This window comes from Siniperca chuatsi, linkage group LG19 (genome assembly GCF_020085105.1).
Source record: "Siniperca chuatsi isolate FFG_IHB_CAS linkage group LG19, ASM2008510v1, whole genome shotgun sequence".
In the NCBI taxonomy this organism is placed as follows: domain Eukaryota; kingdom Metazoa; phylum Chordata; class Actinopteri; order Centrarchiformes; family Sinipercidae; genus Siniperca; species Siniperca chuatsi.
The window spans coordinates 23388837-23406721 of NC_058060.1; the positions used below are offsets into that span (position 1 = coordinate 23388837).

General features: G+C 38.8%; 2 protein-coding genes across 5 annotated transcripts in view; both read right to left on the bottom strand.

The window, feature by feature from the left end:
* The window catches only part of LOC122866966 (vasoactive intestinal polypeptide receptor 2-like), a 34663-nt gene extending 30429 nt beyond the window's left edge, over positions 1–4234 (bottom strand). Inside the window, exons 1-2 of one of the 2 annotated variants that reach the window (XM_044177265.1) lie at positions 3766–4234; positions 1761–1923 (exon numbers count right to left, since the gene is read on the bottom strand). Coding sequence is in view for 1 of the 2 variants with exons in the window: in XM_044177264.1 (XP_044033199.1) it covers positions 3766–3822 (57 nt within the window). In the remaining variant the exon portion in view is untranslated. The remainder of the gene's footprint in view (positions 1–1760; positions 1924–3765) is intronic. The other variant, XM_044177264.1, reaches the window with a different exon arrangement.
* A 5427-nt stretch (positions 4235–9661) lies between these two features.
* The window catches only part of LOC122866781 (disco-interacting protein 2 homolog C-like), a 60236-nt gene continuing 52012 nt past the window's right edge, over positions 9662–17885 (bottom strand). For all 3 annotated transcript variants that reach the window (XM_044176884.1, XM_044176885.1, XM_044176883.1), the window contains 4 exons: positions 15149–15223; positions 14346–14520; positions 14126–14249; positions 9662–13290 (listed from right to left, as the gene is read on the bottom strand). In XM_044176884.1, coding sequence (XP_044032819.1) covers positions 13038–13290; positions 14126–14249; positions 14346–14520; positions 15149–15223 — 627 coding nt within the window. In that variant the 3' untranslated portion in view covers positions 9662–13037. The remainder of the gene's footprint in view (positions 13291–14125; positions 14250–14345; positions 14521–15148; positions 15224–17885) is intronic.

Here is a 17885-nt window from a genome sequence, read left to right on the forward strand (position 1 = left end):
AAGTGGCAAAGGGCAGAGGATAAACCGTTTGACCTTATTTAATCCACCGCTGTCTAACAAACAACATAATCTGTCATCTAATGAGCTCTAATACACACAAATACACACAGAAACACACAGATCCATTATGGATAAAATGTTTTGGATTAAATTAAACAAGAAACAGTTTTTTTCCCCCAGTTTGTAATCCTGAACCTCGTCTGACCTCGACTTTGTCCAAAAACCACCGATTAGACCAGATTTGTTCACCAAGAACAATAAAAGCCCCACAGTTTGTCTCCGTCAGTGTGTGACGTCCAAAACAAAAAGTGCAATCTGTCTTTGGCAGGATGAATCCGCACAGGTCTGGCTGGACAACACGGCATCTGAACGGATTTGGTTGTTCTCTGGCCACCGTACGCTCAAGCTGATCGTGAGCCAATCAAAACAAGACAAATTTAACATCCACATTGAGACAATAACAAAACTGACCTACTATCACTCCAGCTCTCTAATCTGTGCACCGGTTTCTTGTGAGTCAAACTGATTTTAATATACTGTCTGTGTATTCAGACTCGATGATTGTCAGGCAAGCTCTGGAGTTACAAGGAGCATCTTTTTTTCCTATGATTTCCAAGCAGATTTCTGGATGTTTATTCGCCATGGACATCTGATATAATGATATCTTCGGGAAAGTGTAAGTCAAACTGAATCATCAAATATGTGTATCGTGTCTGTGAGTTCAGATTTCATTGAGTTATGACTCAGAGAAGGAGTGCGATTTACGACGCTAATTATGGAAAAAACTGGAGGTCTGCTCCAACTTCTCTGTTAGTTAAGGATGTTAAATTATACTTTACATGTTTCCCATGTGACCACACCGCTCAAAACAGGAAGAATCCGTCTTTAGTATAAAACTGGGCCACAACTGTAAGTCGTATGGAAATAATCAACTTCTTAACAAGTTCCTCACTCTGTTGAAATAGTATGAGATCCATCTTTCAGTTATTCAGTTTTCTCTTCATAAAGAAATGGCCACCACAAAGATCCACATGAAAGAAGACCCCCGGTGTTACGTCAGGAACTGACACCAGACTAAGTGCTGCTGTGGAAGCTGTGTTGTTTTTAAATGTCTACGTTACATTTTACACTGTTTCAGTGATTATACTTCAGCGTGTAGCCGGTTTTTAAACCCTGCGGTAACGATGGTTATATGTAACCCACATTAGGCAAGAAACATGTTTCCTTCATGCAGCAGCCTGAAGTTAATTTGTCTCACAAGGTAGATCCACCGCTCAGAAGCAGCATATCGATGCATCCCATCTATATGATTATTATCCTGTTCAGTAGTGGTGGAACATATCCCAGCATGCATTGGGCGAGAGTTCAACAGAGGCTAACAGCCCCTTATACATTGATTTGGAGATTTCGTCGAGATGTCTGAGAGAAAACGGGACTAAAGTTTTTCACCGACTATATTTCTACACGGCTTGTTGTGAAACAATGGATATATGTAACCTAAATATATAAAATAAGCTTTCACTTTTTAACCAAATTGAGCCTAGACATATTTTCACCTGCATATCACTAAATCAATGAGGACATTTAAACTCCACTATAAAAAGTCCCCCTTTCTTATCAGCTGAACTCATAATAAGAGGCTGCAAAAAGCAATAACTCAGCTGCAGTGTTTGAGCAAATCAAATGATGTCACTTCTCAGTGTCAACACGCAGAAAGTGATGAGCTAAAGCTTCAAACTAAACATCAATCCGTCACTAACCGGCAGCGAGCTGAGGGACTCTCTAACATCAGCTTTTCCTCGTCCCTCTCCTCTTTGCACAGATCAGCTGGGTTTGGTCAACATGAGAGCAGTTTACTGACGTCACTCTGCGGGATTTTCACGTTGAAGTTCAACAGTTTGTCTGCAGAGTTGCCTGCTGCAGCTTTTACATGGAAACATTAAAAAAAAGAAAAGAAGCAAAAACAAGGATTCAATCAGTGTATCACATCACAGTTCGGATGATTAACCCACTTATTTAAGTGTAAATACCCGTTTTTAATCTCTTTATCTTCTCCTGGGCGCTGTGTCTCTGAAGCATAGTAAATCAAATTTACGTGAATAATAGTTTTAACAAAAGCTCAAACTATATATTTAACATCCTGTCATGTTCCTGCAGCCTCCAGGTATCAGCTCACACAGCAGCAGGACTCTGCTCTGCGGTAAGATCAATATAGGAAGCACAAGTCATTAACCTTTGGCTTAAGTACATGCACATCTACTGTAAAACACACACACAGCTGACATTCTTCTTTTGTGATTGCGAAAGTCTGACGTTGTGTAAGTTACGCCTCTTGTCTTGACAGACAGAAAGTAGCGCAGGTATTCACAAGGATCTGGTACAAAACGGTCCCACTGTCACAGCCTGAATGCTCTTTGTTCTGTTCTGCTGTAAAATGTTCCCTCAATGCAACGTTAAAAGCACAGACCCACTCGTAGATACTGCCAAAACCTTTTTTTGACTTCTGATGCAGATCCCAAAGTTTTCAAACATACCAAACATGCCAGGCTAAATTTTGGATAGAAAAGGGAAAAGACGTTAAGTGGTAAGCAAAAGGGCCAATCTAATCACATAAAACACAAGACTGGAAGCTGCCACAATGGCCGACAGTCTTTATGGATCAACAGAAGCAAATAAAGCTAAATTAAGTTTTTTTAAATATTTTAAATGTCCATTTATATCTGTCATGTTTGTAAAGCCAGCAGAAAAGCCCAGAAAGGCCTTGAATTCAAACGATCAGTTTAAAAATGCAGGTTTTCCAACTCCAACTAACACTTTTCGGTTATGTATATATAAAAGATGCAGATAATACAGGACGTTCATTGTCTTTACTACTTTTCGTCTCACGGACAGCTGTGAAAAGTTATGTCAGGAGTAAAATGAGTCACTCTGAGTGGATCTCTGGAGCACTGATGTCACCTCTACAACATTTCTACAGAAGTAACATTTGAGTTCATCATCCACTGGAGTTGTCTGGTGCTGCATCCAAACCCGCTGAGGAACCGTCCTGGATTTTAAGCTTCTCTAAAAGATGATAACTTCTGTAAATGAAGCGAAGGTGCATTCTGCAGAGTCTACATATAGAGCAGAGCCTACAGTTTGGACAGACCGGAATATTAAAAATTAACCACCAAGAGCCACAAAGTTCATCTATAATTCATGTTTTCACACAGTGGAACAATAAAAGAACAGTCAGCTGCAGAATGTACAGTTCATCATTTGTGTTTACAAGTGAGAGCTTGCAGGCTGCTGTTTGAGCAGATTTACAGTCCAATCAGTGTTCAATTAATGACACTGAAAGCAGCAGAGTGGAAGCTTATATGATGGAAAGGAAATATGATTATTGGACAATTCCCTGTGGTGACTAAAAGCTGCAGAAACCCTAAAGGAATAAACTTTAAAAGGTCCGAACATAACATATAAGAATATTAGAGGGATAGAAGTAAAACAAGGTCACTATAAACTCACTGTGTAGCTGTTTTAGGAATATTATGGCCTAATTATACTATTAAGCCAATTCAAACTAAATATTTAGCCCCACAGGAGATTAGCATGTTGAGTAATTTTGTAGGAATGTTACAAAATAATTAAAAGTGCCATAAAGTCACCAACTCTGAACACCAATATAAAAACACGTTTCAAAAAGGTACGACAGTCCATATTTTAAAAATAATAATGGTATTTTAAGAAAATAAGCCTGGTAGTAATAAAACGTAAGGGACTGACCGTGTGGATGAGGGTGAGGCCGAGCAGGAGCAGAGCGAGCCGGTGCGTAAAGGACATGGTCGCATCTCAGCCAGCGGAGGGCTAAAGCCACCTGGACAGCAGCTCAGCGCTCATCTGACTGACATCCTCAGCAGGAAACTCAGCGGTGAAAAGCCACCGCGCTGCAGTCCGCGAAGCTGGTTCTTTTAATGCGCAAAACGTCGCCTGCGCGTCAGTTTTTGGCTTTACGCACGGTCTCATTCGCTTTGAATCAAACCTCTGTGAGGCGCAAAAAGGGTTCAGTGTTTTTTTTTTTTCCAAAAGTGCGAACAATTATCCGACAAAGTTACACCTGAAACAGTCCAGACTGACGCGAACCGGCTCCCGTTGGCAGTGAAACTCCGAGGCGGTGGTCCGGTTCACTCCCAGTTCAAGTGCGCGTCCCCGTCACACGTTGTCCCCCAGGACACCCCGGACTGATGCGCGCTCCCGCCGACCTGAAGGACCTGAAGGAGCTCCCTGAGTGTGTGTGTGTGTGTGTCAATATGAAATAACAACAGCGACCTCGTGTGGCTGAACTCAGAACTCCTGCCAATAAAAAAAGTATGTGGAGGTTTTAAGTTTGGTTTTCAAACACTGGTCCAGAGGCCCTCAGAGGGGCCCCGAGTTGGGCTCCAGTGGTCCCACGATAACTTTATCTAATAGCCACGTAAGAATGAATAAAAATGACTTTCAGAAGGGAGAGATTTAAACTTCCTGATGGGTTATTTTCCTCCTAAATATTCAAGCCCAGTGTTTCTTTTTCGTTTGGGATGCATCATTGTATCAAATGGAAACATAACTTTATTTTATACACATTTACCCCAAATTCAGCTCGACATATCTGGCATTTTAAAGGTTTGCCATTCAGTTTGTGGTTTCTTTATTTTACATTCAAACTGAGTAAAGATCTAAGATCGATACATAACCAACCCAACAGAATCAGGACATGTTTGGTGGGTAAAACAGTTTAATATACAGTCGCTGTTATCGGTCGTTATCGAAGGAAGTTCTGCGGTAGATCAATACGTCTATCGAACTAATTCTGACCTCCGATGAAATATAAGGTGTCAGACGTGATACCCACCTCCCATTGGCAGGTTTACCCCTGACCTTACGCTATATATATTTAGATAAAGGCACTGTGTAAAGTCTTATACAGGCAGACAAGACAGATAATATTTCAGGATGTTTATATTTCATTTGATATTGTGCTGTAGTGGAGCATATTCCCAAACAAATGTGCAATTAGTAAATTACCACACATATACTGACACATGTGTGGGCCCCGAGGGTCTGAGGCCCCTCAGTTGTCCACTCTGCGAGTATTTTTTACAGTGTGCTATTAGTACTTTTACTAAAGTAAAGCAGCTGAATACTTCCTCCACCACTGAAATGAGTTGTACTGTTTTCATGTGTACTTTTTTGTGGGGAATAAATGCATTTTTTGCATGTTTGTGTAACTTTTTACAGACTGAAATAAACTACGGACATCTTTAATACGTGGCAGATGAAAGGAAAGAAACTCCATCCATCAGCCGAAACAGATAATTTAGTCATTTATGACTCTAAACACATAAATGAGTCAGGAATGCTTTTACTGCAGAGTTCCAGTCTGATCAAACCTGAAGCAGAGAGGAGAGGAAATTAGAGACGGAAAGAACAAGATAAAGAATAAAGGAGGGAAACTGGTTTGTATTTATACTTAAAAGCTAAACATTCAGAGTTTAAAGAGGCTGAACAGTTTTATTGTGCTTGTTTCTGTCTGTTTATCCATTTGTTGCTCTTTTATGAGCAGTCGCTGCATTTGCTTTTACATTTTCTGTTTGCTGTTTTTGACCTCCTTCATTTTCTCTCCATTCTCATTAATCTGTTAGAATCAGATCTTCAGCTTTTAAAAAGCAACTTTATAAATAACTTTTATATTCTGTGTTTTGTACATGTTGTCATCTTGTCTGTCTTTCTTTTCTCTCTTCTGTAACAACCTTTGAAAAGTGCTGCTAAATAAAGTTGGCAAAACAATCTCCCCTCGAGGTCCATTTAGTAACTGTTCTGTTTGTATCGAGCCTGTTGCAAGAAATCTTGGTGTCCAGTTTGATAGCGATTTATGTTTTGAGCAACATATCACTAAGCTTGTCAATCATGTTTTTATCACCTCAGAAATATTGCAAAAAATCTGATCTATTTTAAATCTTACTGACGCAGAAACTGTTGTGCATGCTTTTATCTCCTCACGCCTCGATTATTGTAACAGTCCGTTTCTTAATCAAAAAACTTTGACACGACTGCAGACTGTACAGAACTCAGCTGCTCGACTTTAAACCAGGACCAAGAAATACGACCACATCACACCTGTTTCAGCCTCTTTACATCGGCTCCCTGTTGGTTTAGGATTGATTTTAAGATCTTGTTGATTACTTTTAAGGCTCTTCATGGCTCCAGATTATATTTTAGACCTTGTAATCCCTTATGAACCTTCACGTAGTCTGAGATCTTCAGGCAGGGGTCTCCTGTCTGATCCTGAGTCCAGGATGGAAACTAAGGGGGACAGAGCTTTTGCCATCAGGGCCCCGAGGCTCTGGAACAACTTGCCCGAAGACATTAGGTTTTCTGAGTCTTTAAGTCTCGTCTCAAAACACATTTTAATCTGAAAGCAGATCCTGATTTTACCTGAACTGGCTGTTTATTTTATTGCTTTTTATGTATTTTATCATTCACTGTGGTATTTTATTTTCTCTCTCTGTGAAGCACTTTGTTTTGATAAGTGCTCTATAAATAAAGTTTATTATTATTATTACTATATATCACACAGTCCTCATCAGCTGACTGAGTTTGCATAATTGTCATGAAACTGTAGATATTATTTTTAAATCTAACATTTACTTTTTTTAAAAATAAATCACACTTTCACTTACCTTAGATAAAGAAGCTTTGCTTGGTTTCCCGATTAAATCAGTTGATTTGACTTAAAATACATATATACATATTATACTCTGTATATTTATATATATTTGTAATGGTTGGATAACTGCTTAGCAGTTAACTGAGTGGCAATTTATTTAAAAACGTTTGTTGTCTCATTATCTCAAGAAAACAAATAATGAATCCAATATGCAAAAACAAAAACTACAAACTGAAACCTTGTTTCTCTAAATGAAGACTACATTTCCCATACATCTCTGCTGCCTTGCTGCTAATCAATTCATAATAATAAATTGAAAACTGCCCCAGAAGTGCAGGTTCTGTTCATAAATGTAATTTCGTGAGGTTTAACCACTTTTGAGATATTTTACAATGCTGACTTTACATGTGATTTATTTTTTAGGGAAAACCTAAGAAGCATTTTGCTCTCATGATGAGAAGTTTGTCCTAGAAAAAGATCTACGTATATTTCATGTCTCCACATTCAAGAAGATACAAAACAGCGTGAAAACCTTTTATGCGCTGAGACAGAAACTTTTGTGGTCAATTATCTTTTTATGAGCAGGAAAACACTGACAGGAGGATTGTAGGCGAGACAGAAACAGGAAAACGGAAGGAGAGATTAAAGACAAACAAGGATCAGAAAGTAGAAACAATGTCAGGAGTACATTTACTCAAGCACTGTACTACTACTTTGCTTGAGTACTTCCATTTTCTGCTATGTTATACTTCTACTCCACCACATTTCAGAGGGAAATATGGTACTTTTTACTTCACTACATTTATTTGACACTTATAGTTACTTTTTACATCAAAAAAACCACATGATATGCTTCTATGATATGATGCAGTATACTACTAATCTACCCAGTAGTATACAAAGTATCTCACACCGGCTCCACATTGATGAACAACAACATTAAAAAGCTCTATGTCAATTCATTAGTGATAAAAACACAATATTCTTTGAAAGGAGCCATTCTGCACAATGAGTACTTTTAATTTTGATACTTTGCTGATAACACTTCCGTACTTCTGTTACAAAAGTAACATTTTGAATTCAGGACTTGAAATGGAGTATTTTTTCCACTTTTACTTCAGTAAAGGATCTGAGTACTTCTTCCACCGCTGATCACGAGCTGCAGTAACTGAAGTGTGTTTGAGATGAGTTTAATCGGCAGAATCCTGAATGGGGTTTTGTTGCTGGATTCTCTTCCCGATATTTGCTTCGTTGTTAACTCTTATGTCAGGGCTATTATTGGTTTTATGTTTGTGTACATGCTTTTTAAGAACATTTAGTAACAATTTACAGTGTAATTGTGTTGTATGAATGAGGTACCAATAAGATATTTACCGGCTCTTACTGCTACTTAAATGTACAAGAGGTACAGAAGAAGAAAACCAGACTATGGGGAACAAGAGAGTAACGATTGGCCATTTCAGAGGAAAGGGAATGATACTCTATTTATTTATTTATTTTTTGAATACTGGCTACGTTGGTGCTACAGTTACCTTACGTTACCCCCCCCCACAACTGTACATAATTTATAGGTTTTGCAGAATATCAGTGTTGTTAACACCCTTTCCACCAAACTTTTGTTTTCCAGTGCTGTGCCTCGTAAGTAACCAGTGTTTACAAAAATACTTAAGTATAATTTATTTATTTTTTCCTCCTAAATGCCCAACTGTTCCTCACCTGTTCCAAATAGCCTTGTTTTTAAGTAGCAACAAGTATTTTATTGGTACCTGATTCATACAACAAAATGTGTTACCAAACTTTTTAACATTATGTGAGATTAATTTCAGATTTAAGAATGCAAAGCAAAAGCAGCCTGTTTGTGACTGAACAGATCTAATAAACGTTGGTCATAGTTAAGATTTGCGTTGCTGTGTTTGAGTAAAGAAAGTCAGATTCAACTCTGAATAAATATCAAATGACAAACCTGCACTGTTTCTTAAAACTCAATCTCTAATTATGTTTTATTCTCCCTCTCCAAATTCTTACATTTACTCATGCTTTGATTTGGAAACAAATCACCTTCGCATGTAAAAAAACAAAACTAAAAATATTCAGCATAAAAAGCTTCTTTGCTTATTTCCTTCATGTATGTCCAGCATTAGTTAATCTTCAAACTCCTGCAAATTAACACCGCAAGCAAAACAATCAATCGTTCCCATTTCCTCGCTGGCAGTTTGGCTCTGTGGATGACGGACGGTTAGTTTGTCCACCACTCTGGTCCAGACTGAAACATCTCAACAACTGTTGAAATGATGCCCAGACATTCGTGTTCCCCAGAGGAGGAATCCTACTGATCCCCTGACTTTTCCTCTAGCGCCACCATGAGGTTGACACACTTGGTTCAGACATTCATGTTCCCCTCAGGATGATTAGAAATAACTTTGGTGATCCTCTGACTTTGAATCTGGCGCCATCATCAGGGCAAAATGTCAATTTGTCCATTTGGTTTATGACCAAAATACCTGCAAAACTAATGACATTCCCATCAGCCTCAGCTGCACTTTGTGTTTAGTGCTAATTAGCCAATGTTAGCAAATGCAACAATACCTGCTAAACATCAGCGTGTTAGCATTGTCATTGTGAGCATGTTAGCACTGCTGTACAGCCCCACAGAGCTGCTAGCACGTCGACTCTTAGTTTAATGTACTGTTGGCCAGAGGGGGAATAATGTTACTATGTTCTGAAATTAAATAAAAGCTAAAACCTGACTTGGTTAGGTTTAATATATTTGAAATGTGTTTTTTGGTCATAGTACTGGATTTATAACATATAAGGACAAGATGAATTCAGAAAACATAAAGCAGAAAATTAGCACTTGAAGAAAAAGCTAGAAAAGTAGAATATCCTGTTGCAAATAAATGTGCCACCATAAGTCTCCTGAAGCATCAAGACAAGCCAGTCACATAACAATAATAAAATAATAAAAACTAGTCTGCGTTTTAGCCAATCGAAGCACTTTATTGCACTGTATAGTGTGACGGTGAGCCAATAGCAGGCTCTTATAAAAGTGTCATTTAATCTTTTTATCATGTGTACAAAACAAGTCACACACACTTGTACCGTACAAAATCAACACTATTTACATACAATATACACACACCTAACACACACACACACATGCGCACAAACACACACACCATGTAGTCTCTCTCCCATCCAGCCCTGAACACACACAAACGAGTCCTCTGGGTTTCTGATGGGATTTCCTTCTTATCGAACATCCTCCACCTCACGCACACACACACACGCACGCACACACACACACGCGCACACACACAGGGACTGAAAGATGACCGCTACGCTGCTACCAACAAACCCAGACTGCTATGTTAGCCAAACAAGCGCTAAGCAACTTCTGATATGCATAAAGTTTTTCTTTTTCTTCTGATGAAAAAAGACGATGAAGCAAAGAAGAAGAACGATGAGATGATGTCATTGGATACTTTATCCACAGGGATGAAAACAAACGATGCTGAATTAATCTAAATAACGTCGACACTGCATAAAAGTTTTCTATATAACCTGCAGAGTCTGAAACAAATACTTCCAACAGTGCTGATAATTCCCATAATTCATAGCTAGCCAAGAGGTGTGGATTACTACACCTAGTTTGGGGATAAATTGATATTTGATAAGTTGTATTTTAGTTAAATATTTATCTGTAATCATATGTATCCTCACTTTTGAGGCAGTGCACATAAGGTGGTAACTGTTAGGACGTTCTTCACTGAGGTTTCCTGTCTACAACAACCCAAAAGAAGCAGTTTTTTTGCTTAGGTTTGGTGTGAAGACGATGCAGAGATTTTTCTGCGCAGACCCTTCAAATGAATCACAACTTCAAACTATGAGGTAAAAACATTTCAGTTGCTAGATGGTTTTTTTTTTTTTTAAATCATTTTTATTCTCCCACAGTGAGCCTGTTAATGCGTCAAACCCTAAATATTCCGATAAATAACTCCAGCAATGAAGCAGATTTTACTGCTGAGACAGATTTGTGAAGCATTTAAATACCATCCCCTCTTTTCCTCTTTTAAATAAAAACTAATTGACTATTTGTGATCGTGAGACCTTTGCAATGATATGAGACGTCATATTTCAAAGGTTTCAGTTGAATACTTCTTCTTTGACCAGTGACCAAAAGCTGTCTGCGTACTGTAGTGTTAGCGTCCTGCAAGAAGACTAGTGCTAAAAGGTTAACATCAGATCATGAATGCTTGTTAAAAGGAGCTCAGCTGCTGCTCGAGTTCTTTGATGTTTGTGCCAAATAATAACTTATTAAGTCGACTTTCCGCTTGATCTAATTCATCTGATAACAGAAAACAATAACTTCTTATTTTCAGGAATCAAACACTGAGAAGATACTTAATATTTAGATCAGCGACGGCACAAAGTGATGCTGTAGATGCTTATTGCAATTCATAATCAGAGCGTAATGACTTATCCTTTCAATAAGTAACTCGGTTACAAACTGACAAAAAATTAAAAGGTAAGTTTGGTTTGACTATTACAGCATTTAAATTTCTGTATTCACAGCACAGACTGATCCTCGAATGCAAAACAGAGTCAATCCCGCAGCTTTTCTGGGACACACTTTTCATCTTTCTTTTAATTCATCAACCGGTTCGGCAGCTAACATCCAAATGTGTCAAAGTCTTACAACAATCAGAGGCAAACACGACATTTGGAGGCGGATAAACCAAACGAGACGACAGAAGTAATTACTTTCTGTACAAAGGTACAAATAATTAGGGTTAATACAACTGATGCTCAGCTAAAAATATGGGCCAAAAGAAAATATCTAAGGAATGTGGGCGTTTATGTTCTAATCTAGATGACTTGAATCTTGAATCCCTGCAGTGACGAACGTCCTTTTGGGCATTATTGCTACAATATGAGCCTTTTCATGTAAACGTTGTCCACAGTTCCCTTTTGTCCTGACAGCCTCCAGATGTTGCTGCAGTTATTACCTGTGTTTTATCCTCCACAGTGTCACATCTGGTTCCCTTTTCACTCTCTGATTAAATCAAGTAAACTAAAGGCTGTTGAGTCTTCACTTCCCTTTGATTTTTCCCTCAAACCCACTTTAAATATTAACAGTATTCCCTCTTTTTCTTTTATATTCACACAGTGCACTTCGCTCGACAGGATGCTTTGAATTTCACTGAAAGTAACTTAGCAAGGGAACTGAAAGATTGGTTGACTGGTATGATGAAAAATCATAATCAAAGTTTTGCTGCACTTTTGCTTTAAATTAACTACTTTATTGATAGACATTGCACTTACATTTGTGGTGTTTTTTTTGCCTTAAAATAGTTCAGTGGTCAGGAACTTCACACGAGGAAAAGGCTGTTTTTGTCCTTTCAAAACTAAACTAGATTCAGAAAAGATTAATCAATGTGTTTGTTTTTCTGAGCCACTTTGGATACTGAAAACACATATAGTTGTTTTGTTTTTTTGGGATGTTTTCAGTTTAAACAGATTAAACTTTTCTAGTCTCAAAAAAAAAAAAAAAAAAGGTTTTTATTTGTTCGTCTAAGGATAAAATCCGTTGTGTGAATCACATTAAAACAATTTAAAATGTCCCTGTCACACATTAACACAGACAGATGAACACACTCACAGACAGAGACACACACACACACACACACACACACACACACACACACACACACACACACACACACACACACACAGGGTGCAGGTGGAGAGAGCTGCATATAGGGGCTACTATACCTCATCGTGTTTTAGGTACCTCTCCATATAGATTATTATGTCTATGTACAATATTTATATTTTTACAATAATCTGGCTGCCCCTGTTCTAATTGAAATAATACCACAAATCTGGGATTTTTTTGATTCGACCAGTAAAACATGATGACAGATACACTCTCTAGTATTTTTCTCTCTCTCTCTACTTTTGCCTCCTAAAACCTCCGAAAAACGACACGTGGTGTGACGACCGGAGCTGTCGCCACGTGCACAGTGTTCCCCTAAGGCTTTCTACAGTGACGAGCTCCTGGTAACGGTCACGAGATTGAACGGGGGTGTAAAAATGATCATTCCACCACTGAGCAATCAATCAATCAATCAATCAATCAATCAATCAGTCAGTCAGCCAATCAACCAACCGGCACAACACGACTTTAAAGAAAACGGACAATTTAAGACCACACCATATGCAGGTTCAAAAATACAGTACATCTTGATTTTGGGAAATAAATGAACAACAACGGCGATATGCACAGCATACAAACGCATGCTTGCTCTCTCTCTCTCTCACACACACACACACACACACACACACTGTCAGGCTACATGTTGTAGGCCACGTAGATGGGGTCTAGCTGGTCTTGTAAGAAGCCGTCGCGGAGGTGCATGCGCTGTTTCTCGCCGCGGGAGTTGATGGGGATGACGCCGATGTCCGTCACCACGACGACGCCCACAATCAGGTAGTGCTCCTCCAGCACCGCCTTGGTCACCATGGGAACCAGGTCCAGGGCTTCCTGCTCGGAGCCCTCCAGCTCCACCACCACCACCAGCAGGTTGGTCCAGGGGAAGACCGCACTGAGGAGGACACAGATTTTATTTATCATCTGTTGTATTTTCTATTGTTAAAGCTGCGTTCATTGATCTTTTTGGGCCACCAGGGGGCAGCAGAAACAATCTGACATATTATCACCTTAAGGTGTTGCTTCATGTTCCACTTTCTTCCCTAACACTAACACTAACGGGGTCCATTTTCCTGCTTTATGATTTAAGATCTGGAATGCAGGACGTTTACTTGTAATGAAGTATTTCTAAATTGTGGTGTTGCTACTTTTACTAACATAAAGTCTCTGAAAACCAATTCCACTACTGCGTAAAACCAAAACTATGAGCTAAAAGAGGCTAAAGTGGTGATGATTCTCGTCGTCAGAGTCATTTGATTGTTTAGTAACATAAAAATGTTGATTAAAGTGGATAATTAAACAAGTTAACATGGTCATATACAGTATGTGCAGTATATAGTGAATTCAATTAATAGTGTAAATGTTGTCAGACTTGCAGATAAAAACTTTAAATGCCATTTTGGGCGGTACTGTAAAACTGGAATAAGACACTTCCTTTTTTAAATTTAAGAATGGTTTCTCAAATAAAGTTTCAATAAATTGACTATATCCCAATACATCAGTATCACAATATATAGTTGCATACACAGAGATACACATCACCTAGCTAAAGGTGGGCTCAGTGTCTGCAAGCTAACTGGGGGTAACTCTGATTTTCACGTGTGCAGGAGATGGGGAGAAGCTGAAAGGTGTTTGTGTTGGAACACAACATGAATCAGAAAATTTCAAGAATAAAACAAAAAGCGATTTCTTGTTTTATTCTATTTTATATTCCCTTAAGCGAGACCTACCACTCCATGATGCTCTTGTGGGCGCGGATGACGGAGGTCTCGATGTCGATGGGATGGTACCTCATTCCCCTCAGCTCCATGGCCTCCTCCAGAGCTCCCACCACGAACAGAGCGTCGTGTCTCTCTGTTTGGAAAACACAGAAACAGACAAAGAGAGCCATGTTGGTGTTGGTGGAGCGGGCGGAGAGAAGGAACTGAGGAAACTTAGGAGAAAACTAACCCCCGTTGGCGTCGGTGAGCTCGGTGCGGCGGAGGAAGCCCAGGTAGCCTGTCCTGGCCCAGACCGTCTGGGTGTCTCCAAAACTGAGTCTGGAGTTGAAGTGATCGGACTGGAGAACCTCCTCGCCGTAACCGCTGTAGTAACCGCTGCCGTTATGAGCACTGTGCACCCAGATCTGCAGGAGGAACGCAAGAGAGTTCTTCAATGAAGAAATAAGGCCGGTAATAACAGAATATTCCAGAGTGAAGACCACAAATAAATAACGTCAAACTACAAATTGAGAAAAAAAAATAAATAAATTGGCAGTGCAGCTAAATGAAGCTTTAAACTCTTAAATATACGTCTAGAAAAAAACACCCAGGAGAGAGGTGGAAGGAAGAAGGGAACAGACGGAAAAGAAAACACAAAGAAAACAAGAAAAAGAAAAGGAAATGAGACAAAGAAAAGCTGCAAAAAGAAAAAGGAAAAAATAAAAGGGATAAGAAAAGGAAAACTAAGAAAGGTAAAAAAGAAATAGAAATAAAAGAAAAGAAAGACAGAGGAAAAGGAAATAAAGACTAAAAAGGAAAGGAAGAAAGACAGAAAGAAAAGGAAAAACAAAAAAGACAGAAAGCAAAGGTGACAGAAAAGCTATGAAAAGAAGAAGGAACTATAAAAGAATAGATAGATAGTGAATAAATAAGAAAAGGGCAGAAATGAAAAGAAAAGGTCACAGAAAAGTAAGAAAGGAATAAAGAATAGTAAAAGCTAAAGAAAATAAAGACAAAAAGAGAAAGGCAGAAGAAAAGTTCACATCTGGCGACCTCTCCGAGGTGTGAGTCTCCCAGTGGTCCTTTGGTCTCTGGGTTGGCGATGATGATACGAACTCCGGGTAGGATCTGGAGGGGGGGAGGAATCAGTTGCCATGGTTACCGCTTCACTCTGAGTCACGTCAGCATGAACACAACTCCAAAAACAGACCCAGCTGTCTCCGTTTAACACAGAGGCTACGCTTCAAAATTCAAGTGTCAGTACACAACTTCATCTGAGACAGGAACCGGACATAAAACCGGATCTGCTCATGGAGCATTAAAAGCAAGGACGGACTGACTGGTAAACAAACATTTTCTTTCTTTCCTCCTCCCACATACAGTGAGTCAAAATAAACAGCGCGCTGATCGTTGACCAGCCCTGAAACATGACGTCCTCTCTTTGTGTATCAGTGTGGGGGACGAAGAGACATGAACGTCTCATCAAGTCAGTTTAACTTCGCTTCGTGCAGCTACAAAGATTCACTTTCACACAGATCAGGACTGTTTTTAAAAGCACCACCACCACACTTCACCCATCAAACGGTCAATTTAAGTTTCCACGATCTCTCTCTTTCAGTCTCTTGTTTCGTAAAATCCAAGAACTCAAAAAGTAGTCACGAGCAACACCACAGTGTATGAATACTTTGTTATAAGAGTCCTGCATTTCAAAATATTACTCAACTAAAAGTACAAAAGTATTAGCATCAAATAAAGTACTCATTATGCTGAATGGCCCATTTCAGAATAACATATATTATATTACTTGATTATAATTATTGATGCATTCATGTGTTCATCACTTTAATGTTGCAGCTGATAAAGGTGGAGCTAATTTTGTAGTATATAAAATTACTTTATATACTGCTAGCTTGTGAATTTCCCCCAAATTATCAACAAAGTCTTATCTTAATAGTACATCATATTTTATTTGTTGATTATATGTTGTATTATTCATCTAAATCTGCAAAGTAACTAGTAACTAAAGTTATCAAATAAATGTTGTGAAGTAAAAAGTACAATATTTGTTGCTGAACTCTAGTGAAGTAGAAGTATAAAGTAGCAAAAAATACCTCAAAATTGTACTTAAGTACAGTATTTGAGTAAATGTACTTACTTACTTTCCACCACCGTGTGAGCTCAGCGTGCTAACATGCTGATGTTTAGTAGTTATAATGTTTAACATGTTCACCATCTTAATTTAGTGCGTCAGCATGCTAACATTTAGCACTAAACACAAAGCACAGCTGAGGCTGATGCGCATGTCTTTAGTTTGTGCAGGTATTTGGTCCATAAACCAAAGTGTTGGACAAATTCAAATTATGACCTGATGAATGTCCAAATCTCTCCATCCGATAGTTGTCGAGACATTTCAGTCAAAACCAACACTGTCAACCTCATGGTGGCGCTAGAGGGAAAGTCAGGCGATCGCCAAAGTCAGTAGGATTCATCTTCTGTGAACAATGAATGCCATTAATGGCAGTATATTCAGTAGTTTAGATATTTCAGCCTGGACCAAAGTAGTGCACCAACAGAAAAAAAGACCCTTTTTAAACTTTTATCAAATGCATAAACGTTCAAGGATGTCCTTGTTTTAAAAGTGAAAAAACAAGTAAGCAAAGTGATTTGAATCCTTTTCTGGCAGCTTTCACGTATGTAACATCATCTCTTGGGCAGTTGCTTTCAGGCTTTAAAAAAATCCTTGTCCACCTCAACAGAATAATACAGTAAATGTTCTCCTGTTCTTACAAAGTTATGGAATCAATTAACACAAATAGCCTTTTCTCAGGTTGACGGATATATATTCAGACATTATGCTGTGCTGTCAGCTCTCCCGCTGACCTCGCTGATGGAGTTCGGTCAGTTGCTAAGAGATCTGTAATGAAAATGAAATAAGTGCTGCTCAGCAATCAGATGAGTACAATGTAATTTGCTCCTGGATTAAAGAAGCAGATTTGAAGTGCTGCAGGAGGACTCAAAAAGACGATAAAAAAAAAAAAAAGGCTTTTTGGGGACATTTCCTGTCTTTATCAGGCAGACGGAGTTGGACCAAGGAGGACTTTTACCTTTACCTCAGTGCATCTTATTTTCAGTCCATTCCTTTAAAAGCATGACTGAAGTTCGTCTTTCAGATCAGGGCTCAGTTTAGCTCAGCACGTCTTCACTTCAACTTGTGCTCGTTGGCTCGACACTTCTGAAAGTTGTCTGTCGCACCGAGCCTTGCTTTTCTACTAGCTGATATATTATCCTCCAATAAATGAGAAAAGTTATTGTTATTATTCGGATAATTACATCTATTTAACCATTATAAGGTGGATCCTTTTCTGACAATACCTGTGAAACAATAGCTGTCATGCAACAAAGTACCTGTTTAATGCAGGGCCTCTCTTGATACTGAATTTATATTAATGGCACAAGTCGGTTTAAAACCTTCACATTTCTGCAAATGCAAGAGTAATATTATCAGTATTGCTTTGGATCTGCCACAACTATCATGAGCCGTGAAATTCAATATTGGTGCGTCTCTTATTTCAGTTTGCAGACAAAAAGGATGTTGGTTCTAGCAAGACTGCCGTCTCTTTCAGACGACAGAAATGAACAGAAACAAAATGTACCAGTTGGAATCACAGGGTAACCTGGACGCCCCGACATTTGTTGTTTTTAAATGTGCTCTATAAATAAACTGACTTGACCAAGCTACTGAATGTGGGCGAGGCATGTACTGCAGGTTATAATATGTTCTTCCTTCACC